Source organism: Eucyclogobius newberryi, unplaced genomic scaffold, assembly GCF_026437365.1.
Source record: "Eucyclogobius newberryi isolate DKJ021-1_F unplaced genomic scaffold, fEucNew1.0.hap1 SCAF_16, whole genome shotgun sequence".
Taxonomy (NCBI): domain Eukaryota; kingdom Metazoa; phylum Chordata; class Actinopteri; order Gobiiformes; family Gobiidae; genus Eucyclogobius; species Eucyclogobius newberryi.
Genome location: NW_027315790.1, coordinates 28,402,848 through 28,430,096, shown reverse-complemented (window position 1 = coordinate 28,430,096; position 27,249 = coordinate 28,402,848). Strand labels below are relative to the sequence as shown.

At 41.7% G+C, this 27,249-nt stretch overlaps 1 protein-coding gene across 1 annotated transcript in view; it reads right to left on the bottom strand.

Moving 5' to 3' along the window:
• The window catches only part of LOC140362145 (microtubule-actin cross-linking factor 1-like), a 329,939-nt gene that overhangs the window by 26,148 nt on the left and 276,542 nt on the right, over nt 1-27,249 (bottom strand). Inside the window, exons 65-83 of the mRNA XM_072448200.1 lie at nt 22,209-22,370; nt 21,786-21,956; nt 20,022-20,188; nt 18,208-18,367; nt 16,193-16,519; nt 15,633-15,717; nt 13,908-14,134; nt 12,910-13,116; nt 11,937-12,164; nt 10,609-10,827; nt 9,940-10,143; nt 6,348-6,573; nt 5,240-5,466; nt 4,128-4,250; nt 3,940-4,041; nt 3,088-3,189; nt 2,775-2,948; nt 1,564-1,719; nt 325-522 (exon numbers count right to left, since the gene is read on the bottom strand). Coding sequence (XP_072304301.1) covers nt 325-522; nt 1,564-1,719; nt 2,775-2,948; nt 3,088-3,189; nt 3,940-4,041; nt 4,128-4,250; nt 5,240-5,466; nt 6,348-6,573; nt 9,940-10,143; nt 10,609-10,827; nt 11,937-12,164; nt 12,910-13,116; nt 13,908-14,134; nt 15,633-15,717; nt 16,193-16,519; nt 18,208-18,367; nt 20,022-20,188; nt 21,786-21,956; nt 22,209-22,370 — 3,465 coding nt within the window. The remainder of the gene's footprint in view (nt 1-324; nt 523-1,563; nt 1,720-2,774; nt 2,949-3,087; nt 3,190-3,939; nt 4,042-4,127; nt 4,251-5,239; nt 5,467-6,347; nt 6,574-9,939; nt 10,144-10,608; nt 10,828-11,936; nt 12,165-12,909; nt 13,117-13,907; nt 14,135-15,632; nt 15,718-16,192; nt 16,520-18,207; nt 18,368-20,021; nt 20,189-21,785; nt 21,957-22,208; nt 22,371-27,249) is intronic.

The window sequence follows — 27,249 nt, the reverse complement described above, 5'->3', positions numbered from 1 at the left end:
GAGAAAATGAACGATATAAAGATTTATTTTAAAACTCATTGTACGTCCAACAGTTACTCTCAAAACTGATTGATTATTTGACACTTTTAGCACTTTTGACGATCAGATTTCCCTTGAATGCAAACACACGCCAAGAATCTGTTTGAATTATTAACAATTTTGCGCATTAATCATTGGCTCACGTTGCATGAATCACTAGTTGTTGGTGGTAAAGTCATTGATTTAGTAACTGTAACATGATTTCTGTCATTTGTGCAAAGCAGTCGACAAATCACAAAATAAACAATAATTTGCGTTGCTTTTCTTATACTTCGGCGCTCGTACCTGTAGCAGCGCCGCCTCCAGGAGCTTCTGCCGCTCCTGCGTCTTCAGCAGCAGATTCTCCCAGCTCTGGTTGAGCTGGTCGAGCTGCTCGCGGAGGTGACCGGCCTCGTCCCCGGGAGAGGACTCCAGGAGCTCGCCCGCCGCGCTGTTCACCGTCTCCACCGTGGAGTGATGGGAAAGCACGTCGTTGCGCAGCACCTGAGGGACGAGCGCGTTAGATACGGTCGGGGACGAGGTTAAACAGACCACATTTCATACATAAAACAGTTCATATTTCCTCAGTTAATGCACAGAAATGTCTGAAACGTACAGATCTAATTGGATTTTCTTCATTATTGTTTTGGTTACAACTTGACTGTGAAATTTGGCAAGTATTCTGGTCACACTTTAGTTTAAGGATAACTATTAATGGCTCACGAACAGTAAAAAGCATAATAATACATGTCTGAGAGTATTTCTTTATGCTTTTCTTTGTAGACCCTGTAATAATAGTTATATATATTCACTTAACATTCAATTTATGACAGATGGACCGATATATTTTGACTTTTTCTTTGCTCTAGTAGGATTTTTCTCGTTGTACAGGCTTGAATGATGATGAGTTAGTGATACAAACCGACTACTTCTTGATTTCATATCACAACTCGTGTCTTTTATGATGGATGATTGGAAATTCTACGGCTTTAGATAAAGTAATCTCAATATTATCGTATTTATCACAATATTTTAATTCACATTTCAAATTTGTCAAGTCTTCAGCCATTGACAATTCCCTTCCAATTAAAGTAGTGATCATTAGCATTATTATACGCGTTTGTACATTACACTACATCCTAATAAGCGTTATAATAAAAGTGTTACTAAAATACTAACTAACCACTGAATAAAACACTAATAACCACTGATATAACGACTAGTATGTCTCTACACTAAAGTCTACACTAAAGTCGTACTTGTATTTATAGGTGGAAATGAAAAAAACAGAGATGAAATGACCGTTCCTATAACTTTTTCTATAAATTGAGACCTATAAATGAATGTATCACGTACCTTTCACGACACAATGCAATCAAATCAAATGTGGTCAAACTGTTCTGACCGACACAACTGATATTTAGTCAATCTAAGACTTAAAAACCCTCTTGAAGACGGTGTGGACGTCTCTCACTGACTGAAACGTTAAAGAGCCAAAACACAGCAGCGGCGGTGCTTTTGAGTGACGCGACGGTGGGAGCGTACGTGGTGCTTGGCGAGCTCAATCTCGATGGCTTTGGGGTCAGAGTTGACGGGCCTCTGAGTGTCTAGCGTGGCGTGCGTGTGACTGAGCCAGGCCTGGATCTCCGACAGGGCGTGCTGAAACTGCCCCAGGGCGAGCAGGGCGGCCTCCAGCTTGTGCTGCGGCGGGAGAGAGCAGGGGGTAAAACCAAGCATAAAGCAGACGGCTCCACTGCGTAAATGACACACAAACACCTCTTAACTCGCCGAGACGGAACAACACGGAACACTTTCAATGGTTCTTTTACATTTTTACGTACTTTACTTTATAATTAACACATATAGAAAAGAAAAACATCATCTTGTGGTATACAGGGCTGCAACAATTAATCGACTACCGTATTTTCTGGACTATAGGTCGCACCTTTTTTATACTTATACTCCGGAGCGATTTATATGTGATATTATTCGTTATTTTCACACTTGCAACCGCATTTCATACTCCAGTGCGACTTATATATGTTTTTATCTTCTCTATTATGCATTTTTTGGCATATTTTTCATAATAGTCCAGAAAATACGGTATTTGTCATTAATTTGGACAATACGGACTTAAAAACATGTCCCTTGCCTAAAGACGGTGACATTTTAAAATCAAAATGTCAAATAACGTGCAGATTTTCATGCAAAATACAGTTGATTTGTAAATATTCTTTATCTGGAAGTCTTCATTTACCACATTTCAACATTTATTTGACTGAGTGAAATGATCATGACTGATCGAAAACGTTGCAGCCCCAGTGATTTCAGTCTGTGACCTTTTCAAGTGCACTCAAATAAATAATAGAGGGGTCAGTAAACTATTGGATTGACTTGGATTAATTCTCATGCAATTAATGGGACCTGGATTCCAAAGTTAACACAAGAGACTGAAAAACATGGTCCACAACAAACAAAAAACACATGTTTGCTGAGATTTTATGAACATGCTTTTGCTAATTAAAATATTCCGCAATAGAAACATGTTTGGGAGTTAATACATCTGCGCCTTATCATATTTTAAGAACTAATAACTCATTTGTGGCTGAGGGAAATGTAAAATGTATTGCAAGCTGTAGCAGCAGCTGGTGAGATTTTAAATATGTTAAAAGGTTTCACACAGCGGTTTTAAGAGGCATTAATCACAACCACACGAAGCCGTTTTTGAGTATTTGGACGCACGCTCTTTTCTTTACCTGTCTCTGGGTGATTTTGTCCCCTAAATTGTCCCACAGGTGTCGGAGTTCAGTCAGCGGCTCCTGGATCATGTCTCTGTCCGTTTGATCCGAGACCTTCTTCAGCATCAGCTCCCCCTGGTGGCAGAGCTTCTCCATGTCGATCTGCTGCTGATACACCTCCACTTTGTACTGCTGCTCCAACGGCAAGAAAAACACCCACGTCAGGGTTTGTTTCACCTCAAATCTCTCACACAAACGGCTTTATAACCAGGTACATGGAATTACATAAAGACGACGCTGCTTATTTGTGCATTTAAACGTTTCATCCGACCTTGAGTTCCTCTATTTGCTGCTTGACCGTTGCCAGATCGGTCCCGACGGTCGACATGTCGCACAGTTTGATCACAGCGTTGTCCAGGTAGTCGAACATGGACTGAAAAACACAAGGAAATGCATTCGACGTAAGAGAGGGGACGATCCTTTGAAGTTTGTCTCGCTAAATCACAAAAAGCAGCTCCATTTTACAATCTAAAGACATGGCACTTCCTTGTCTTTAGTTATCTATGTGTGATATAAGGCTGTTTTAGGGTCAATTATTTAAACTTTCTAAGCTCCAAGTTGACTAAAGACATTCTTGGTTGACTAAAGACACGCCCTGTCGACCGATGGTTAATCTGCTTCTCTATTATTGACCAATTACCGTTTCATTGTTTGATTTCCTGCAGGTAAAATCAACCATTTTGTTCAGCCCTGCGCTTGAAATAAATGGACCAAAGGCTCAAAACTTAATTATCTGATCCGAGCTGCATTTAGTATTAACTATCTTGAAAAACAACAGCTATTTATGCAGAAAAGTTCAAGGAAAAACTGTATTTATATGTAAAAAAGCGGATTAATGATTGACTTGATTCACTCCCAAATCTAACCAAGTGCAACTCGCCTCCTCCTTTTTGCACTTGTCCCGTATAATTCCTTATCATCTAAATAAAAAAATCAGTCAACTAATACAAATGTTGAGCGGCTAAAACGCCATCGGCCGATTAATTGACGAATCAACACCAGGACGACATTCCTAATATTGACATTTAAAAGTTTGGACGAGGACAAAGCATCAAAATCGTGTTCTATCTTAAATACTGAGCATGTAACGTCCACAATGCAGTAGTGTGAATATTGTGACTACCTGGAGCGCGTCCTGATACTGGACTGAGGCGGTCATGGCTTCCTCCAGCCGCTCCATCCTCTCCCTCCACGTTCTGTTCAGACCTTCCCAGGCCGCGTTCATCTGAAAAAAACACACAGAAAAACACGTTTGATCAAGCACGCGGCTTCAGCTTCGTGGTCCCGCCGATGTCGCGTCGATATTTTCACCTCGTCGATGGTCTTCTTGACCTCGGGTTTCTCGGTTTCTCCGCAGGCAAAGATGAGGTCAGCCCCGAGGGTCCTGACAAACTCCAGCTCCTCCCGCAGCCCGTCGGTTTCCGCCTTAATGGCCTGGAAAAGATACAAGAACTTAGGCTGAGACCTTCACAGATGCGATTTACATGCCATTTACTTTATACCGTATTCTCCGCACTATAAGGCGCACTTAAAAGCCTTTCAATTTCTCAAAAAACGACTTATCCAGTGCGCTTTATATGGATTAATTCTGGTTGTGCTTAATAACCTCAAATACATGAAAAGTTATCGAAAATAGACCATTCATTGACAGTGCGCCTTATAGTGCAGAAAATACGGTAGTTATTCATCTTTTGATTGCACATTTCTATTCTCCTGCTGTTCTTGAAATGGAATTTCCTCAGTGCAGAACAAATAAAAGCTCTTATTTTGTTAGACACTGTGGTAATACAGTACTCGAGTATAAACTGGCATTGATTTACATGAAGCTGTTGTCGAGTTAGAACTGAATGTACACACATGGTCAGTAATGTACTTGTAATACACATCTACCGGTAATATAAGTATTTTATTGAAGTAAATGAGTTCCACAGTATGACAATACACAACTTATCATCTGTCGTTTTTTACGTTTGAGGTGTTTTTGTTTTTGTTGTCGATCCACTTTAAGTACAAGACGACAAATAAAATGGACTGAATATTACCATTACCAATATTATTATATACTTATACTCTGGAGAGACTTATATGTGATATTATTTGTTCATTTCACACTTGCAACCACATTTCATACTCCAGTGCGACTTATATATGTTTATTTCTTTTCTATTATACATTTTTTGGCTGGTGCGACTTATACTCCGGAAAATACGGTAATAAGATTAACACTAAGTACATCATATTTTCTTTATACGAGACAAAAAAGTAAAAAAAAACTTTCCCTTTTTGAGTTGACTCTCTCTTTTACTAGAACTAGTTTGTAATATATTGTTTAATACTTAATAATACTTCAACCTTCCTAATAGGACAATATTAAGCTAATCTGCCCTCCACTTTGTCTTGAATATGTATGTTTTGCCACACACCTCTGCCGCCTCGATCTGCTGCTTGATGAGTGAGGGGTCGACTCCGGGGTCCTCCAGCTCCCGCACGATGTCCTGGGAGTCCCGGAGCGTGCTGAGCAGAGCCGCCACGTCCGACCAGAACTTCCCGGCCAGGTCCAGCACGTCGTTGAGCTTCCCCTCGCGCTCCTCGGCCCGCTGGCGGATCTCCTCCCACAGCGAGCGGAGCCGCAGCAGACGGGAGCGCACCGCTGGAGAGGAAAAGAGCGGGTTTAGACGGTTTAGTGTGAAAATAAGACCCGACAACAAAGAAATAAAATGTATAACGGACAAAGCCACGAGTGAAGTGTCGAGAAGGTGTTAAATGAACATCGAACACAAGCCGAAGTTATAATACCCTATTTTCCGGACTATAAGTCATAGTTTTGGCCGGGGTGCAACTTATACTTATATTTATACTTATATACTTATACTCCGGAGCGACTTATATGTGATATTATTTGTTATTTTCACACTTGCAACCACATTTCATCCTCCAGTGCAACTTATTTATGTTTTTTTCTTCTCTATTATGCTTTTTTTTGCTGAAAATACGGTAATAGTTAATAATATGATGAGGCCATTGGACATAAAAGAGAGTGTGTTTGTTCTCCAAATGTGGACTGATTTGGGGAAGTGAGCTTTTTGTTAAGCTGCTCCCACAGCTTGGAAATAAAATGTGTGAGCTTTTCTTTTGAAGGGTTTTTGGTCTATTAGAAAAAGGAAAAAAGAATGAGAACACATTGTTTGTGGTTTGTTGTCTTTTTACCCTTTGTGGTGTTTTTATCTTGTATTATAATGTGTCTTGGAGTGTTCAAAAAAGCTCCATATATCAGACCATTTATTATTATTATTATTATTATTATTAATATTAAATGTAATCCAATGCCAGTGCTTTTATTCTAGTGTAAATGCCTTTATTACCTGTGCTTTTACCTCTTTAAATGAAGGTTAATAAAAATAAAATAATAAAGAATATACATTTTTAAATATATATAACAAAACAAAAAGATAATGAGATAAGATTCAGACATACAATTATATCAAATAAAGATAAACACAATGTGCGCGTCCCTCTCTTCCTGGTTCTTACCCTGGGCCGCCGGGTCGTCGTGAGCCGCTCGCCCAATCAGCTCTTCTCCGCGGGCGCACAGAGCAGAGAAGCTGGGCAGGAGTTTGTCCAGCTCCAGGCCCTGAGCGCGGTGGTCCGACAGCTGCTCCCGGATCTTGTCCACCTCGGCAGCCACTGGAGGGGGCTGTCTCAACCTCTGCGCCGCCGCCTCCAGAGTCTCCAGCAGGGGGTCCATCTTATCATGGAACTGAGGGAGAGCGGCAGTGGAATATGAGTAACAAATAATACAACACGGCAGAATATCAACATGTTTTTATTTATACTATTATTTAACCTTTTTTTTGTGATATTTATACTATTATTTATCAGATTTTATTTTATTATTATTTTTTAGATATTTATACTATTATTTATCTTTTTTAATTTTTTTTTATACTATTATATATCAGATTCTTTCGTTTTGTTTTTGTTTTTTTGTATTATCTGTCTTATTAGATGAAAAACACAAATTGTAGAAGGCATTTTCTAACTATAAATACAGCATTTGTCACCAAAACCAAAGCAAAAAACAATGTTGTGAAATGATTAATGTTTGAAAAGACAATTTACAATGAATTAAAGAGCTTAAACAACAACATTTGGATTTCAGAAACAAATATATGTTGAAGTAAATGTACTCATCTAATTTTGCATTATTTCGGCCTTAACTGAAAGTCAGGCTAAATGTTTTTGATGTTAGTTCTATGCCATTTTCCATTAATTGTCAATTAAGTGAAGTGTCAAAATATTAGTAAATATGACAACAGCATTTTAATAACTACACCTTAATTAACTTAAATAGAGTATGAAAAAACAACAACATAATGAACAAATAGTTTAGCAATAAGGATTCTTCTTGCTTCTTAATTAAGAGGTTTGGGCATTAATTAAGTAGTTCCTAAGCCTTAAAAAATTAAGTTTGTTATGAATGTATTCTTCATGCTTAATTAAGAGTGTAACAAGTGTAGTTATCATACAGTGTTACCAATGATTAATACATCATACCAAAAGAATTAAAATAATGTGCTTTACAATTGCACTAACGAATAATTTAGTAATCGACCAGTCAAACGATTATCTGCATCGCACAGAGACTTTCAAAAAACATTATCAACTAAATAAAGGCTGAAAGGTGGCGACTGAAGGATTCTATGCAGAGAATATTTATAATTAAAGTGTTTTATTGATAATAATCAGACATTTTATTATTATTTTTGGACATTTTGATTGAATAAAGTGGCCATCTTTGTAATAAAATGGTCTTTTTGTCTGTGTTTTCCAGTCTGTACAGTCCAGATATCGATTATAGAAAGTCACGTCTTAAACAGTTTGTGAAGTCCGGACCAGATCACGTCAACGCTGCCGTAATAACCCAGAGTGCTCGGTGTTACCGTGGTGATTCTTACCTCTATGAGCTGGTGATGCAGTGAGCAGTGACCAATGGAGAGAGAATGGAGGTGGAGCAACACACACAGCACACCCACAAGTGAGTTAGGTGAGTTAGGACGGGTGAGGTTAGGACAGGACGGGGGTGAGAGCGAGGCGGGGTGAGGTGGAGGCGGGGACATGAGACACGTGTGAATGGGACAGAGGAGGGTGGAGAAACAAAATCATGAGTTAAAAACCAGACTTCATGCGTACGACAAAAACAGTGCGTTATTAAAGTAAACGTACTCAAGCTTCACACGTCTATGAATAAGACGGAATATGGAGATGAGTACATGGTTTGTACAAGTTTAAACAGTTCAAATACCAATAAACGTCAACATGCCGTAGTAACTGGAGAGCTTAATGAGTTATATGTTTAGTTTACCGTATTTCCGGACTATAAGTCACAGCTTTTTTCATAGTTTTGGCCGGGGTGCGACTTATACTTATATTTATACGTGTATACTTATACTCCAGAGCGACTTATATGTGATATTATTTGTTATTTTCACACTTGCAACCACATTTCATACTCCAGTGCGACTTATATATGTTTTTCTCTTTTTTTCTCATTTTTTGGCTTGTGCGGCTTATACTCAGGAAAATACAGAAGTTTACTTTTATTTATGAGGCATTAAAACATTGACCTACACAAACGAGGAAAGATGCTTGTATGTTTTAGCAAAGTTGTTAAATGCCGTGCCAATAAAACACACTATGAAGTAGGTGAATGGCAAATAGCAAATATTAAGGATGTATATATTAATAGATGGGTTGGTTTCAATGTTTCCATAATTTGATTTGGATTTTCTTTAAACTTTTTCCAAATTTGTCCAGCCCGTTCTCACCAAAACTTAAATATTGTGGCATTGTATAGTCACAATATATCAAATTACAGGCAACAAAACGATGCTTAAACGTGCTGTTTTGTTGAAAAAACAAGAGGGAACTACATACACCATGATGCTTTGCTTTGGAGGAACAGTTTTTAAGTAATTCTTTGGAATACGACAGCAATGATTCACACCACAAATATATCATTCCACAACATGGCAACAAATAAAGTACTGTGATCATTTCCTATCCTTATATTCCTCGTCAATAGTGTGTTTTTAACTAAATATACAGTATATTTTCAAACACATTATATCCAATTGTAAAAAAGTAAAACAATTCTGAGCTTGAAAAACTTCTAAAACTCCAATAAATATTCTGAAAGCCGTATTATCTAAAGTAGATGTTTACACAGTAGTTGCTGGGGCAGATTAGCGACGCCCTGAGCTCTCTCGGCCGTCGTCTCCATGGCGAAACTGTCCCTCCATAATATTTCCCATTAAGATGCAGCGCAGTTACCGAAAGCGCACGCTCGGGCCTCATGCCGCTCGTAAATCACACCAAATTTCTGTCCTGCGTCTGGGAAACAAACATTACCCAGAGCTGCTGAAAACAGACCGAGGCCAAACAACCTTTAGAAATAATCTATCAGTCTGCGCCGAGACTCAAATGGAAGTAATTATGTTCATTTTATGCGCAGTTTCTATGTCTGCAACGTAATGCGCAATAACGACTCATTAGGTTCATGGTTTGGAGTTAGATTGGTTAGCAGAAGACAGAAGACGTTTCAGCTTGAACTTGTACTTTAAAGAATGAAACTTCTTTGTAGAAAAAACGAATAAAACAATGTACCGTATTTTCCGCACTATAAGGCTCACCGGATTATAAGGCGCTTTAAACCAAACAAAACGTGTATCACACAAAATCGTTTTGAGGTCAGTAAACACAACCAGAATTGATCCATATATAAGGCGCACTGGATTATAAGGTTTTTTGAGAACATTAAAGGCTTTTAAGTGCGCCGTATAGAGCAGAAAATACGGTAATAGTTTGTGGTAAAAGCTATGCAGTGTCGACGTGAGCAAAACTGCTTTTTTAATCATTCAAACCTTCACAGATTAAGACTGCAAACCCAATAAAGCTGTGATAAAATATATAATCTGATCTCACGAACGTCCTAAATAGTTTGGATTGTTAGTTGTATTGTTTGGACATTTCAGATATAACTTTTGCAGCGTACAAAAAAACTGCTTTGTGAACAGTAAATAATAATGCTGCCTTTGCCGTAAAGAGGCCGTGAGCGAACTCGTACCTGCGTGGACTGGGACACCGCCTCGTCCAGGGTGGTGGCGCGACCTTTGACCTCCTCTTTGATGGCGACGTAGCGTCTCTCGGCGTCGTTGTAGCGCCGCGTGACGCTCTCCCCCTCGTGCAGGCTGAGCTCGGCCAACTGAGGCCCGATCTTCAGCAGTTTATCGATGTGGGGCTTGTGCTCGGCGATGGACTCCCGCAGCAGCTGCAGATGAAGCGCGTTTAAATATTACACGTGATAAACACATTCATTTGTCGATGGGGGAAATATGCGTGGAAAATGGATCGTATCGAAGCATAAACGCACGGAATTTGAGGTAAGAAGTGATCATAAAAGCCTCAATTATTTATCTTTTAGACAAATCTGCGCTGATTAAAAGCTCTGTAGAAGATGGTCATCATGTGAAATGTATTTGCTGGTCTTTTATTCACCGATGACCGTTTAATTCTTTGATTTTCCATTTCTGTTGTTTAAAAGACATTCTGCGGTTGTGATTTTGGGCTTTCAAAAAACATCAGATTGAAAACGGAATTGAAATCATTCCATGGCCTCACAATCATCATCACAAACAGGATTAATGAACCGATAGTTTAATTCCATGCAGGTAAAAACAAGCTTTAAACGTCGATACATTTTCCGGATTCGTTCGCTCTGACTCCGCCTCCTCACCCGCATGTGGTCCTGCTGCAGCCTCAGGGCGTCGGTGTCGATGGCCGGAGGAGGCAGCTGAGCGATCAGCGCCTCCGTCTCCCCGAGCCACGGCTCCAGCTCCTCGTACGTCTCCCAGAAGCGAGCCACCAGGACCTGGGCGCGCTCCAGAGCCGAGAAGCGCTCGCTGTGAGTCTGACCGGCCGCCTCGTACCGCAGGCTGAGCGAGTCCGTCTTCACCTGGAGAGGGATTATGGCACATTCAAGGAAGGCATCGTCTCGACACGCCACGTTTTACATTGCCAGGTACCGTATTCTCGGAACTATAAGGCACAACCAGAATTGAGCCCTATATAAGGCGTACTGGATTATAAGGTTTTTTGAGAACGTTGAAGGCTTTTAAGTGAGCCTTATAGAGCAGAAAATACGGTAATAGTTTGTGGTAATAGCTATGCCGTGTCGACGTGAGCAAAACTGCTTTTTTAATCATCTGTGAAGGAAAGCATCGTCTCGACACGCCACGTTTTACATTGCCAGGTACCGTATTCTCTGCACTATAAGGCGCACTGTCAATGAATGGTCTATTTTTGATCATTTTTCATATATAAGGCGCGCCAGACTATAAGGCGCACTAAGACAAACAAAACATGCACCACACAAAATCGCTTTTAGGAATGAATCCATATATAAGGCGCACTGGATTATAAAGCGCACTGCTGTTTTTTGAGAAAATGAAAGGCTTTTAAGTGAGCCTTATAGTGCAGAAAATACGGTAAATGGATAAATTATATTACAGACCCAGTCAATTCACAAAGAGAATGTCTGCAAAGCGTTCAAATGTGTTGTAATTATTCAGTGCTTATGCTCGGGTTTAACTCCTTGTTTCAAACTGCAGCAGCTTCAAAAACCCAAATTGTTAAACATGAAAACGAACAAATATGAATAAATAATAAGAATAAAACATGAAAAATGATCAGAAACACAAATGGGACAAACTTTGGACTAATTGGGATGCTAAGTAGTAAGTATGCCAGACTTCATTTAGGGCTATAATTGGATGTCTTGTGTATAAATGTCTCTCTTTATTGTTTTTACTTCTGTTTGTTGTATAAAAAGAAGAAAATTGAATAAAATAAGAATATTAGAAGTATTTGAGAACATTGCTAAATAATTGCACATTAGCTCTTGATTTTTGTGTTCTCTCATCAACTTGTGTTCTAGGAGCTGCCTTGGATTAAATTTCCACACTTTAAGCTCAATAAAGTCCTTTTTTTTAATCTCATCTCATTCGCTGAACAGAAGTCTGCACGACAAAAGTAAATACAAATAAAAGCGTAAGTGTGTCTGACCATGAGCGCGTCCTTCTGAGCGTCGCTGCAGGTCTCCAGGATCTCGTCCCGCGTGGACAGGAGCTGGTCCACCGTGTCTTTGTGGCGGATGATGTCGATGTTGAACGCTCTCTGCACCTGCAGCTGGGCCACGGTCACGTCGGGCTCCAGGCTCAGGGGCCCCAGGGACGAGAGTTTACGCTCCGTCTCCCGGACCCAGGCCAGCTCAGCGTCCACTGCCTCCTCGTACTGGACAGACACGGGAGTATACGGGGTCACAGGTCATAACTACTGGCTGAACATTGTATTTGTGTTTAATTCTAGACATGAAATATGCAGTTAGCTTCATTTGAACTCTCAGGAGGAGGAGCTTCTAAACAGACAAACACTAAAACAGTATCGCCTGCTCTGATTGGCCAGAACTCAACGAACATGCTCATTGTCTTGTTTAATTAAGTTTTGTATAAAAGACTCATCTAAAACACTTTTGCGTAAAAAGAAACAAGAAACTAGTACTAACTAAATAAATAAATAAATAAATAAATAAATAAATAAATAGTACTTTGAGTATTATACTTTATATATAACAGTAGTTTTACTTGAATACAAAATTTCAGTACTTTTTCTACCAGTCAGTTTCAAAAACATGTTTATTGAGACTGAGATTTGCATAATCATAAACAACCAATGATACATTAATTATTTATACTCATAATTATATTCATATTTTTAGATCAATTTAAATATTTTTTATTATGGATTATTATTTAGTGTTTTTTTTTTTTAAATAAAACAAAAACAACATAGAACAAACCCAAAATTAAAAAGTAGAAACTTAAAATACCAAAACTCAAAATGGTCCAGCCACAGCTTCATAGACCGTCAGTTACACTCATAATTCACTTAAAGTATTTGTTCTGACACAATACCGCCTCCTGTTGACCACATGTTAGCATCTCACACGTTCCTCCACAGTTGAACACAGTTGCAGTACCTGTTGTGACCTCTGGATGGCGGCCTGCACCAGCTGCACTCTCTGGGTGATGGTGTCGTCAGCTTGTCTGTAGCGTTGGTTTGCGTCTGCCACGAGTCTGTCCAGCCCCTCTCTGGCTCTCCAGGGCACCAGGTCCAAAAGGGCACTGCCCACCTCGTTCACAGTGTCCAGAACCAGGCGCTTCTCTGCAGACACCTTCTTCAGCTCCTGCAGCACGACGCAAACACAACACCGTTCAATGAGTCAAACGTTTGTCATGTTAAACCCGAGAAATGTGTGACTAAAAGTTAGTGAAATGCCATTTTGAAGGAACATTACACGGCAAACCAGAGTAAAAAGACCACTGTTGAATTCTGTGTAATTATTGTTTCTATGGTAACGTGTTTGCAAGTAGGACAGTGGCCGCATTTGAAAGGCCAGAAATAATCCAAACTAGACATTTTGAAAAGTAAACAAATGTAATGTATTTACTTAGTATTATATTTGACATTTCTATGATTGAATATTTTTTTTCTTAACAGTATATTGATGTAGATGGTATAAAACTACCGTATTTTTCGGACTATAAGTCGCACCTTCTTTCATAGTTTTGGCCGGGGTGCGACTTATACTTATATTTATACTTATATACTTATACTCCGGAGCGACTTATATGTGATATTATTTGTTATTTTCACACTTGCAACCACATTTCATACTCCAGTGCGACTTATATATGTTTTTTTCTTCTCTATTATGCATTTTTTGGCTGATGCGACTTATAGTCCGGAAAATACGATATATGTTCAATACTTACATACTTTCAATACAGTTTTAATTACAGTATATACTAAGAAGATGTCTAAAGTAGCAAGGTCAATTGTACTGCATAAATCACAGAAGATATAAATGCATTTTCAGGCAAATAGAGAAGAGTTAAGGGTAAAGCGCTGATCCTTGAGATGCACAGTGTGGTTTTAACTGTAAAAGACGACGGTGACGTTGTGGAAGTGAACTACCTTCTGCCTCTCCTGATAGGCCGGTGTGGCGTCAGGCTCGATGTTGTTGAGCTCCGCCTCCACAGAGTCGAGCCACTGGTTGATGTCGTCGTTGGCGCTGGAGAACCGCGTGGCTAACTGCAGCGCCTGCTCCAGAGTCCTCAGGGCTTTGCCGCTGCCCGCCGTCATCTCGGCGTAACGGGACTTTATACCGTCCAACTTCTCCTGGATCAGAAGCACCTCCTCGCCTGCAAGAGACCGAGAAACGTGCCCATTACAAACTTTAAACGTGGAAAAATCAGGTGTAAAATTGCAAAAGTGATGACATTTTTTCTTTCAAATATGAATTTCTATGTCAAATGATTAATAATTTGCACGTTCCCACACTCATGTAATTTGATAATAGGCTGTATTAGGTTGTATATCACAAACTACCAAAGTGGAATGGTACAGAAATTCACACTAAAAGATGCAAGATGATAAAAATAAGCCTGAAATTTCACGCAAACTACACAAGGCAGCAACAGTTTACTCCCACGACATGTTATAATAAAAAAACGCAACACGAAATCCACAAAATAAACACCAGAACGTGCAAAAAACTGTCATGATTCCGAGTGTGTTTTTATATAATCTGATTTTTAAGTCATTGTTTTGTTTGTGGCCCTGTTTCTCGTAAAAAGGACAAACAGCAAAAAATCCAGCTTCTTCAACAGAAACCACCAAGTTTGTTTCAAATCTGAACTTTGTTAACGTTCTATTTATTTTAGATGTATTAAATGTTTGTGCGGTCAGCAAATTGTAGCTTTTATCGTGCCAAATTGAGGAGAACAAAAAAGTCATTGCATGTTATAAATGGCTTGGAGTAATGCTTTTCTGGTCTGTGAAATCCCTTTAAGCCCTCGTATCATTCACAAACCGGGGGACGGTCCAGTAAAGGGCGGGACGGGGGGGCGGTCCAGTAAAGGGCGGGACGGGGGACGGTCCAGTAAAGGGCGGGACGGGGGACGGTCCAGTAAAGGGCGAGATGGGGGACAGTCCGGTAAAGGGCGGGACGGGGGGCGGTCCAGTAAAGGGCGGGACGGGGGACGGTCCAGTAAAGGGCGGGACGGGGGACGGTCCAGTAAAGGGCGGGACGGGGGACGGTCCAGTAAAGGGCGAGATGGGGGACAGTCCGGTAAAGGGCGGGACGGGGGGCGGTCCAGTAAAGGGCGGGACGGGGGACGGTCCAGTAAAGGGCGGGACGGGGGACGGTCCAGTAAAGGGCGGGACGGGGGACGGTCCAGTAAAGGGCGAGATGGGGGACAGTCCGGTAAAGGGCGGGACGGGGGGCGCTCCAGTAAAGGGCGGGACGGGGGACGGTCCAGTAAAGGGCGGGACGGGGGACGGTCCAGTAAAGGGCGAGATGGGGGACAGTCCGGTAAAGGGCGGGACGGGGGGCGCTCCAGTAAAGGGCGGGACGGGGGACGGTCCAGTAAAGGGCGGGACGGGGGACGGTCCAGTAAAGGGCGAGATGGGGGACAGTCCGGTAAAGGGCGGGACGGGGGGGCGGTCCAGTAAAGGGCGGGACGGGGGGGCGGTCCAGTAAAGGGCGGGACGGGGGACGGTCCAGTAAAGGGCGAGATGGGGGACAGTCCGGTAAAGGGCGGGACGGGGGGCGCTCCAGTAAAGGGCGGGACGGGGGGCGCTCCAGTAAAGGGCGGGACGGGGGGCGCTCCAGTAAAGGGCGGGACGGGAGGCGCTCACCGGTGGTCTGTTTGAGCAAAGCTTGTCCGTTCTTGATCGCCTGGTCCACCGTCTTCTTTCGACTCACGATCTCCTCATTCAGCGCCTGGAAGAAGCATTTCAAACAGATGAATATTATACTAATACTCGACCTATTAAAGACCAATGACCTATGACCTATGACCTATTAAAACACATACAACTTGATGCTGTTTCTTTTATGCAAAAAAAAACCACTATAAGAGAGCAGTGTAGTACAGTTTGTGGTGCGCCTCGAGTTAAAATTAAGATTAATGTGTATTCTTTAAGGCAACAGGTCGGTCTAAAGACATGTTAAGAGAATCGAGGCTGATAACAGATACTCTAAACAGTGCAAATATCTCTATCTCTAATTACAAACACTATTTTGAGACATTTAAGAGACATTATGTGAATTGCATTGACAATCAGGGCAGTAGCTTAAGCCGTCATCACTTGAAGTCTGCAGCTGACACGAGTCTTTGCCCTGTAAGCTTCATTCCGGACACGGTTTGGTGTGAGTAGTTGTTAGTGAGCGGTCTCCACACCACACATGTTCATACCAGCGCGTGCTTGTGCTGCTCGCTCAGCTGCTCGGGACGGTAGCTTTGCACCGACACCTGGCCCAGCCGCTGAGCCACCTCGGCCAGCCAGTTCATCACCTCCACCTCATCCTCCCCGAAGAGCCGCGCGTTGGCCAGAGCCTGCTCCAACATGGACGCCCGCTTGGCGCACCAATCGGAGAGCTCGGTGTGACCCGAGTGCACCGCCCCCACGCGCTCGCTCAGCCAGGCGCGGTCGGCGGCGCTGCTCAGGGGAGTCAGGCTCTGGCCCAGGGACTCGAGGTGGTCCACGTCGGCTTTGTGAGAGGACACTTGGTCTTGGAACGCCTGGGAAGTGTGTGTGTTTATTCGTGCGTGTGTGTGTGTCATGTGTGTGTGTGTGTGTGTGTGTGAGCGTGTGTGTGTGTGGGTGAGTGTGTGATTGTGTGAAGTGCGTGCGTGTGTGTGTGTGTGTGTGTGTGTGATTGTGTGAAGTGCGTGTGTGTGTGTGTCGAGTGCAAGAGGTGTGTGGAGGAAAAGGGAGACAAAAACAAAAAATAACAAACACAAAATGATGAAAACTTAAAAACATGCACATGACTGGGAGGGGTTTAAATAATAAACCACAATAAAACATAAATAATGAACTGAAGTTAAAAAACATATGGGAAAAAAACAAGAAGTGTCATGGAACCTGGCACTGGACCGTTTGTGTTAATCACAATGGATTTGCATTGTTTTTTGTATTGAACACTTATATTTCATTACATTGTCCTTTTAATGTTCAATAAAAGTGGCTGATTGAACTATAGTAGTCTTGGATCCTTGTTTTTCACCATCAAACCAAAGTATTTTACAAACTTAACCGTGTTCACTTTATTCAATTCATAAAACCAATAAAAAAGTAAATAAAAACTGCATTAAATGGCATAAATTCAGCCTTGTACAAGAAATTGCACCAGAAATGAAAACAAATCCTCAGTATAATGGAGCAGCAGCACATTGATCGGAGCTGGTCTCGTCTTGTTGTGACAGTGTTGTTGTTTTTGATTTATTTGTCAATTTGTGTCGTGTCTAATGTTACAAATAAAGCTCCACAATTATCCCGTCACCTCAGGCAGTCGCTCTCGGCGTTTGGGTTGTTTTGTGGATCGGTTACGACGACTTCAAAACGCAGTAAATGTCAGAAGCGAGAGGGCGGCGGCCGCTTTTACGGGACAGTTTTTAACATCTGCTACGATCCAGGTGATCAAATGCAAACATTTCTAGTCATGTCGTGTGTGTGTGTGTGTGTGTGTGTGTGTGTTTAGTTCACTAAATGTTGTACAGTGTTTGCTAAAGAGCCTCAAGATTGTGCAAATATATTCTAACAATTTCGGTAACAATACTGTGGAATTGTAGATTTTCAAATACTAAAACTACTGCATTTAGCATCCACATAAAAGTATTCTTCTGAGACTATAACCGTTTATTCCTGACACTGTTATAGCCTCATGCAGCTCTTGTTTACCAGACAGTTTGTTTTATAATGCATGTCCAACATTACCTGTATATTACAAAAATAAACCTTATGTAGTTAGATTTATTCGAGTAAAGGTTTTGACAAAGGTTTTATGTTGATCAGATGTGATTGTGTTTCACATTTTTGAGTTCTGTTCCTTAAAAATACCAAAAATTGTGCATTATTTAATATTTTGTCATTTACTTGATTGAATCACTCTTACATTATACATCTGAAGTTACGTCCAGTTACTCTTAGTAGTAATTTTTGATTTTTTTTTAAACACAAAGTAATTTCTTGCACCTTTACTTTGTACATCTACTGGAGTAATAGTACTTTAAAGTAGCGTTTATCTTACTTGAGAACATATTTTGACTTCTCCACAATATATACTAAACACCACAGACTGGGACCATCGATTCAGAGCAGTATTTTAGGGTTTGCAACACCCAGTCCACCCGAGTGTTCCCCGTGGCCCCCTGAGCGTGGCCCCTGCACGCCGCCCCTGAGCGCCGCCCCTGCCCACAGCCAGTACCTTGTGTTTGGCGATCTGCTGTGTGATTTTGGCCGTCTGCGTTCCCATGGGTTCGGCGGAGGTCAGGCGCCTCTCGGTGGCGCTGAGCCATTCGCCCAACGGCTCGAGCGCCTCGTGGAACTCCAGCGCCAGAACCTGCAGCTCCTCCAACTGCCGCTGCCTACGGGACAAACGGAGACGCCGGTTCAGGACGTGATACGACACAAGTTCACAGGGTTTGGACACGATCGAGGCGGTGTCGCTCAACACGATTTCATTTGTGTCGTTCGAGAGGCATCGTGCGGTTTGTGAAATGGTCGTAAATTATCCAACAGAATAAATGAAGAATTTTAGAAAGCTATGGACCAAACTAAACAAAATTAGTATGAATATGTTTATAAAATACAAACGAAACATTTGAAACTCTTTGAAGATTAAACATAAAGCATTTGCTAGTCTGATATTATGTTGGTCAACCATGAAAATAATCTTAATAAATGTGATGATTAAAGGCGGTATGGACCATTTTTCGTTGATTTGAGAATGCAGGTGCGCATGTGCACTCCCCCGTGCGGACTGATACAACACACACGTGCGTTTGTTTATTAGCGCAACGGAGCGCATCGCATCGCTCGTCTCCCGTAGATTTCTGTCCACTTCTGCGTCAGCTCGAACTGTCTTTCTCCGTCTTCATTTTGCCCCGTACACTGAGGGAACTATATTATGATAGATCCATGCACTTAGACACGCGGAAACGTGAGGACGAACCGTACGCTGCTGCAGGTGAGCGATAGGTGCGTTTTATGATTGATACGTGGCAGGATAAATGATTTATCCACGCCACGAGGAAATATGATACAAAATTTGCTGAAAAAAATCGTCCATAGCACCTTTAACAATGAATAACTCTTTACAAATGATTAAGAAATTATTACTCAAGAATTGACTAATAACTGGCTTTATTTCACAGGACCCATGATTATTTGTCCAATAACATATACCGTATTTTCAGCACTATAAGGCGCACGGTCGTTTTTTGAGAAAATTAAAGGCTTTTAAGTGCACCTTATAATGCTGAAAATACGGTAATCCCTTTGCTTTTTTCTTTCATCATTAGAAACACGAGCACGATTCACTATTTGTGTATTTATCTATAAAACAATTTGACCACATAATCTCTGCATTCACGAACGCCTCCCACTGCAGCAGTCATTGTGTGATGTTATCTGGAGCCGCTGCTTTTCCAATTAACACCTGCTGGGGGTCTCCACTGATTAAACTCTAAAATTAGATCGCCAAGTATCCCCCCCAAACCGCCGACATCTTAAATGTGATAATTAAATATTGACTGGCGCAGAAAACACCCCAGTTCCCCTGTAGTTTCTGTAGCGGTCAGAAGATGGACGGATGAGGCTGTAGGGCACGAGATAAAGCCCTATCGCCTTAGTTACCCCGGGTTCACGTACCTGCCAGGCTTGTAGGGCACAATAAAAACCTCTACAGCCTTAGTTACCCAGGGTCCATGTACCTGCCAGGCTTGTAGGGCACAATAAAAACCTCTACAGCCTTAGTTACCCAGGGTCCATGTACCTGCCAGGCTTGTAGGGCACAAGATAAACCTCTACAGCCTTAGTTACCCCGGGTTCACGTACCTGCCAAGCTTGTAGGGCACAAGATAAAGCCCTATCGCCTTAGTTACCCCGGGTTCACCCTGCCAGGCTTGTAGGGCACGAGATATAGCCCTACCGCCTTAGTTACCCCGGGTACACATACCTGCCAGGCTTGTAAGGCACGAGATAAAGCCCTATCGCCTTAGTTACCCCGGGTACACGTACCTGCCGCCGGCCTTGTCCAGGAGGCCCGTCCACCTCTGGGCCAGACTCTGGAGCTGGCTCTGGATCTTGTCCCGGTCCGGGGCGTCGGCGGTGGCTGCGATTCGCTCTCCCTCGGCGCGGATCATCTCCACCGTGGGTCTGCGGTCGTCCAGGAGTCTCTGTAACAACTGTCGAGGCAAATATAACGTTATTTTATCATATGTAAATGTAACAGGCAATTATATACACAAACAAATACTTATTCTTGATCAAAATGGGAGCTACTTTCTGAATTGCGACACGTTAGCCGATCACAAGCGACGTGTTGATTGTGGGAGACTCCGTTTTGAGATGTTTGAGATGTTTTTGTCAAGATTTAATGAATGCATGATCCTTTGTAAATGTATATATTTTTGTCTGAAATCTCAATCTCAGAAAGGCCCTGCATAATTTAGGAATTGGACCCCAAAATTTGAAACATTTAAAAGTGAAAAGTGTTAGCTACAGACTGTTAATAGTAGTAGTATTGTATTGTAGCATTGTATTATACTTTTTGGATGTTTTTTCAAGATGTTTTGGCCCCTCCCCTTTATAAGAAAGTACTTATACAAGCGTAAAGAGGGGGAGACATTCAGCCAACTCTAAACCATTGTGCAGCACATAGTAGAACTCATTTTGTAGAGTTAAAGTTGGCATTAAAGAAGTTATGCTACACTTTTTCCAGGTTCTTCAACCTAAGTAAATCAATATTTTACATTTATTTCATTGTAAAACATAAACTGATCACTAAAACCATCGATTTTGACTCATTCATATCTCAAGTCTTTGCATAATCACATCATCTTTTATATTCAGTTCATTCGGACCGTTAAATTAGCTTTGCTTCCTGCTCCGGTCGTTTTGCTTTGAACCTCTCTGGGGTCAAGAATGCAACGTTTCCAGATTTACGATTTTCTTATCAAAGCGGTGACACCGTTTCTGTTGGAAGGATGTAAACACGTTTGATTGATCTGTCGCCACCAGAACTGCTCCTTCGCTCACAATCAGAGGAAGTGTGTCTGGGATAAACAGGAGAGGTGAGCGAGAGACAATGTAGACCCAGGATAAACACGTCTGCCGCACGTGAGGGACTAAACAGGAAATACGACATCTAACTCATACTTTTACTAGTTTTTTTTGGACAGTTTGCTAGCTCAACATAATAATATTTTCAGTAGTACGACGCAAAATCCACTGTTTTTTCACTTACATGTCAACAACATGGAGAAAATGAAGACATTTAAACCCCTCTATCCATTTAGAGTCACAATTATGTGCAATTTTTGCCAATAAAATGACATATTTTGATATTTAAAAAGCATAACATGATGTACAACTTAAATGTGTCTAAGTAAACTACAACATTTAAGATGTTTTCCAATTCAATTGCATTGTCTCCACTGATTTACATCGTTCCAAATAAAAAAATCGAAGCTATAGTCCTTAGGTGAAGTTCAATTCAGGATTCACTGGGTTATCTTAGATTATTTATTCATCTGACGCATTTAAAACCATCGTAGAACTGAAAATAAACACAGACTCCACAAGGATTCCCCCTGAAAAAAATAACAGTTTAAGCTCACAAAAAAAAGCCAAATCTTACATGGAGCTTAGAAGAAAATGTTTAAGATAAGTTTGTATTGTGTTGCAAAAAGTCTGACATCTAATTTACAAAAAAACTAAACCGACATCAAGATGGATGTGTAACATTTTAGAAACCTTTTTGCACCGTCCAGTATTTCGTACCTTCTGCTCTTGTATTTGCGCCTTGACCACGCGGTACTCTGCGGACGGAGGCTTCTGATTGGCCACCAGCTCCTCCGTGTCGCTGAGCCAACTGAGCAGAGGCTCCAGAGCATCCTGGAACTTCCCACAATGCAACAGGGCCTCCTGCAGCTGGGCAATGCGCTCTGCCACCTGAGAACACGACATGAGGGTTGACTAGTGAGCACTGCGCACTTACTGAGGACAAAGTAGGTTAGGATAAGGTATAATGTGGGTCACTGAAAAGCGCTATATAAATAAAAGTTATTATTATTATTATTATTATTAAGTTGTGCCTGTGAATATGTGCAACTGTGGATGAGCCTATAAAGAATCTATTTATATCACGACTAATTTGTACGTCAACCGGCTAGTTCCTGTGTTGAACGATTGCCCCGAGCGTACCCGTTTGTTGAGCGAGTTCCATTTGAGGTTGGTGGTCTCCAGGTCGTGCTCGAGGGCCTGCGTGTCCGTGTGTTTGGCGGCGCTCTGGATCAGGCCTTGTCCCACCGCGTTCACGTGCTGCAGTTTGGGCTGGATGCCGTCCACCTGCTCTCGCTCCACCGCCTGAAACCAAGAGAAGCGACAACGGTATTGAACAACTCCGTTTACCATTTCACCACGAGTCTTTTAATGCTCTTCAATTGCCCACAGTTTGTTGCTTATTGAATCAAGTTCAGTGTGTCGTTGTGTCTTGCTTTGCTGAAATTGACCGAAAGAGTTGCTGGAGGTCACAACAGCATGGTTTTGTTGTGTTAGCGCTCCATCTACTGGCAGCAGAGGGAATTACCATGGGGAAAAACAAACCTAGCTTGCCCCGACATGCTAATGCAGGCGTGCGAACAAACTGGACTGAAAAACGGCACAGAAAACATCTGTATTTCTTCATATGACGCAAACATTCTGGGAAATTTGAAACCAAGTGTTTTTGTGAGGCTCAGAGGAGGAGCAGAGAAGAAGAGCTTGTAATCAGGATTCATGAAACAAACGTGAATGAAGCTAAATACAACAAGAAGTACGTTTTTGATGAGGGAACAACGCTTTTACCGTATTTTCCGGAGTATAAGTCGCACCAGCCAAAAAATGCATAATAGAGAAGAAAAAAACATATATAAGTTGCACTGGAGGATGAAATGCGGTTGCAAGATAACATATAAGTCGCTCCGGAGTATAAGTATAAATAGTCCGGAAAATACAGTGGTTAAAGATGAAAAAATAAAGTTAGCATAATATGTGTCATGGTTTTAAGAATTACGTCACATTGTGTTAGTGGATGTTGGGTTCCTTTAATGTTGTAAGAGATGAGTCAAATTGAATAAAGACTCAGACCAAAGATGATAAAAAAGTGTATATATTTTTAAAATCGTATAGCGCAGATGTAGTTTATATTGGTTTAAAAAGGAAAGAGCCTAAACTACAAACTGGCACAGCACTACACAAACTACACAAACTGCACTTCAGAAGTTGATTTAGTGTCACATTGAGGTGGTGGGAGAGGGGGACGTCCTCAGACAGAGCGGTGGGGAGGGGCCGACGGAGGATTACAGGATTAAGACAGTTTGGGGTCTGACTGGAAAGGGCTGAGTCGACAAAAAAAAAACCTAATCGCAAATTCAAACAGAGTCCCGGCCGTAGCACATCGCCGCACACGCATGAACACACGTTAACACACACATGAACACACGTGAACACACACATGACGTGAAGAGGCAGGAGCCATCTTGGAGCCACAATAGAAGCGCTCTGCCAACACTCAGAACTCTGCACACTCCTTCACTGGCAGCAGATCACAACCACACAGCGAGAGAAGCCGTGCGAACACCAAAAGGGCTCAATATTAGTCATAAAATATAAGAAGGACGGAATAAGAAAGACATCGTTTCATCAAAAGTTAATTCATCTGGCAAGAATATAGCACTATGATATAAATATTTGATTCTTTTATATACAATAGCTGTGTAAATGGTAAAACAGTCACATTTATATAAAGATTTTCCATCTTCAATGCACTCGAAGCGCTTTACATTGAAGTGCACAGACCCGGGGCGAGGCGGGAAAAGGGTCTCGCCCGAGCTCACCACGACGGGATTCATCGGTTTGCGTCGAGAGCGGGATTTGAACCTCCTGCTCCGCACCAACGACTCGCAGCTATGCAAATGAGTTATGTCGTAGTTTAGTTTCAAAGGCAATTTATCGTTAAGAAATATTGACGCTCGACTTGGATCAATGTGTTCAAGATCCTGGGCTAAGACTCAGTAAAAGATCTTTTTTTTTTTACACATTTCAAAGGAGTTATTAAAGCTGCTCTATGTCACTTCGTTGTATTCTCAAAAATACTCCAACATTAGACCATTTTAGATCAAAAAACAACACAAAAGCATAATTAATTAAGCCGTCAAGGATAATAGAAGAATCCTAACAAACATCGGAAACGCCAGAAACACAGATCAAATCCAGTAACAAAGTCATCAATAAACGCGCCCAGTTTCCCTGTTTTTCCCATAAGCAGAGCATCTCTTTGCGGCCTCGCTGAACCCTCTGGAGTGTCGGTTGGGGTCAAATGACATTACACTTCTGAGGCCCGACATTCAGACAGATTCTCTCGGCGGTTTGTGGAGCGCGACGAGCCAAAACCAAAAGGCCACACAACCGGAACCACCAGACGACTCGCTCTCCTGCTTCTCTCTCTCAGATGACAGATTTTTTTGGTAAAGTGGAGGAAAATGTTGGCGTGACGATTTCAAAACAACAGACAGAGAAGGAGAAAGACAGAAAAAGATAGAGATTGGGGAAAATGTGATGTATAATTGCAGTATTACCGTATTTTCAGCACTATAAGGTGCACTTAAAAGCCTTTCATTTTCGCAAAAAACGACAGTGCGCCTTATATATGGATTCATTCTGGTTGTGCTTACTGACCTCAAAGCGATTGTGTGGTACATGTTTTGTTTCGCTTAATGCGCCTTATAATCCGATGCGCCTTATTACCGTATTTTTCGAACTATAAGTCGCACCGTTTTTCATAGTTTTGGCCGGGGTGCGACTTATACTCCGGAGCGACTTATATGTGATACTATTTGTTATTTTCACACATTTCATACTCCAGTGCGACTTATATATGTTTTTTTTCTTCTCTATTATGCATTTTTTGGCTGGTGCGACTTATACTCTGGAAAATACGCTAAATGAAAAATGATCGAAAATAGACCATTCATTGACAGTGCGCTTTATAATCCAGTGCTCCTTATAGTGCGGAAAATACGGTATGTTCACCACAAAGCATTTACATTTGCAACTTCGTATATTTAGAGGAAATAACGCGCAAATACAACAAAATACGCGTGTACATTTACAGAAACATGTACCGATCTGAACAAAGAGCGTACTTAGCATCACAGCGACACCTCGAATGAAGTGCTAAGACAAATGCAGCGATAACAACGTCGGTGCGGCTGAGCGAGAGAAACACAATTAGCCGCTTTTACACACGACGGCTCGTTTCATTTACGAGACGCAGACGGAGCAATTATAGTCTTTTATTTGAATACAATTGCGCGCGTGCTTAAGTTTGCTTCGTTTGCATCCATTAGCGGCGAGACGATAAGCAGAAGACGTGCCTAAGCGAGCGCATCTTTGTATTAATGATGATAAAACACGACGACGAAAGCCGCTTTTTAAAGGATCGATGACATTTCCACATTTATTTCATTTTAACAACTGCTCATTACGATGTTTAAACAGCAATCGCTTGAAATTATTGATCTTGCGGTGATTTTTCTCGATTATTAACTGGAGTATGGCGGCAGATTCATTCATCAAACACGTTGGTATTCCCCGGCGTTAACGGTTTGAAACAATAAAAGTGGCTACGTGCATTTCGGGCGTGGCGTGTATATACGGCGGTTGTGAATGAGAGTTGCGCCTGTTGTTGCACGGCGCTCAGTGGAAACAGCTGCGTCGCGGTGACGGGCGCAGAGCTCAAACAGGAAGTCTGTCGCTCGCCAAAACAATGAGCGCTGACCCCGCCACGCCCATAAACCCTTATCCAAAACCCAGACTCATCCTGGACTTGAGACGGGTGTAGGTTGTGAGTGGAGGTGGATTCAAGAGCACAAAACTAAAATGAATCCGCAACTTTCACTAGCATTCGAACTTTATCGCGCATTGACGTTTTTGGCCGCCATTTTGGTTCTATTTGCTCATGTGAACAAACGCAGACATAGAAACATGCGCCAACTGTGCAAATTATCTCTATTAAATCAGTTTTTTTTTATTGTTTCTTGGCTTAATAACGTCTCTACCTGTTGAAAGTCAGAGAAAAACAATGGCAAAGATAAAAAGATGGAGGTTTTGTGATTGAGAATCAACTCGGCGCATGACAAAGACCGACAAACAGGACGAGCGGTCGAGGTAAAGTCGACGACAAGTGTCTGTTTGAGCCGAGAGCTGCACTGAAAAGAAAAATCCTGAATCCTAATCAAATATCAACGATAATAACCAAGTAATTATCCTTATTGTACAGCATGTCTAAGTCTAAATTGTGCAAGTAGATCACAATACATGTTTTGTAATCAGAATTCTGTCCCGAGCGCACATTTTAAACTTGTCCAGGAGCAAAAAGAAAGTCAAATATTTAGCAACATACAATTATAAGTCATTAAATGTGACTGTCTGTGTCTTCCTTCTGTGCGACGCTGCTCTACACTGGCCAGAGTTTTCCTCCTCGCCGTGTTTCTGTGGCCGGATCCACTAAAGCTCTGGAAACTGTCCCACATATTTGTCATTCTTCTCCACGTCGGCCACGGGACCGTCCCGTCACAGAGGGCCGAGCGGCCGGCAAACAAGGCCCCGCCCTCACACCTCTCCTCCCACACTCGCCCCGTCCCGTGTCAGCCCGTGTCAGCGTCGCTCGGGCTTCACAGCTGCCAAACTTTCGACATAAATCATTCAACACGATCTTTTATTTTTCATTTCTGGACCAAAACGACGACACGTTTCACTTCGGCACGACACGAGACAAGACTGAGACACGGAATCTAACTGGGAGTCTAATCTAAATGAGAAAATGTGCCGTTTTATGTATTCATTCCTATGTTTTTAACCTTTGTTTACCATCCTTTATTTGCAATATTAATACTGATTATTCTGTTGCCTTACTTTGCCTTTATACTTTTATTTCAGTGCAACACAGTAGGTTTTGGACATTTTTGGGGTTATTTCACTTTGGTTATAGTCCATATATCACTGTATAACTTCTTTATTTTCAAATTCTTTCATAGTAACCCTTTAAACTCTTCGACCAGTGGCAGAGTGAGTTAGAAACGCGCACTTAAAACGGCAAATGTTTAGGTCATTTCTTTGCTACTGTAATTCAAATGTAGTGATGTCAGCCCAGTAAAAGCTGTTATATTTACATAAGCTATATTTACTTTGTGCGTTTAATTAC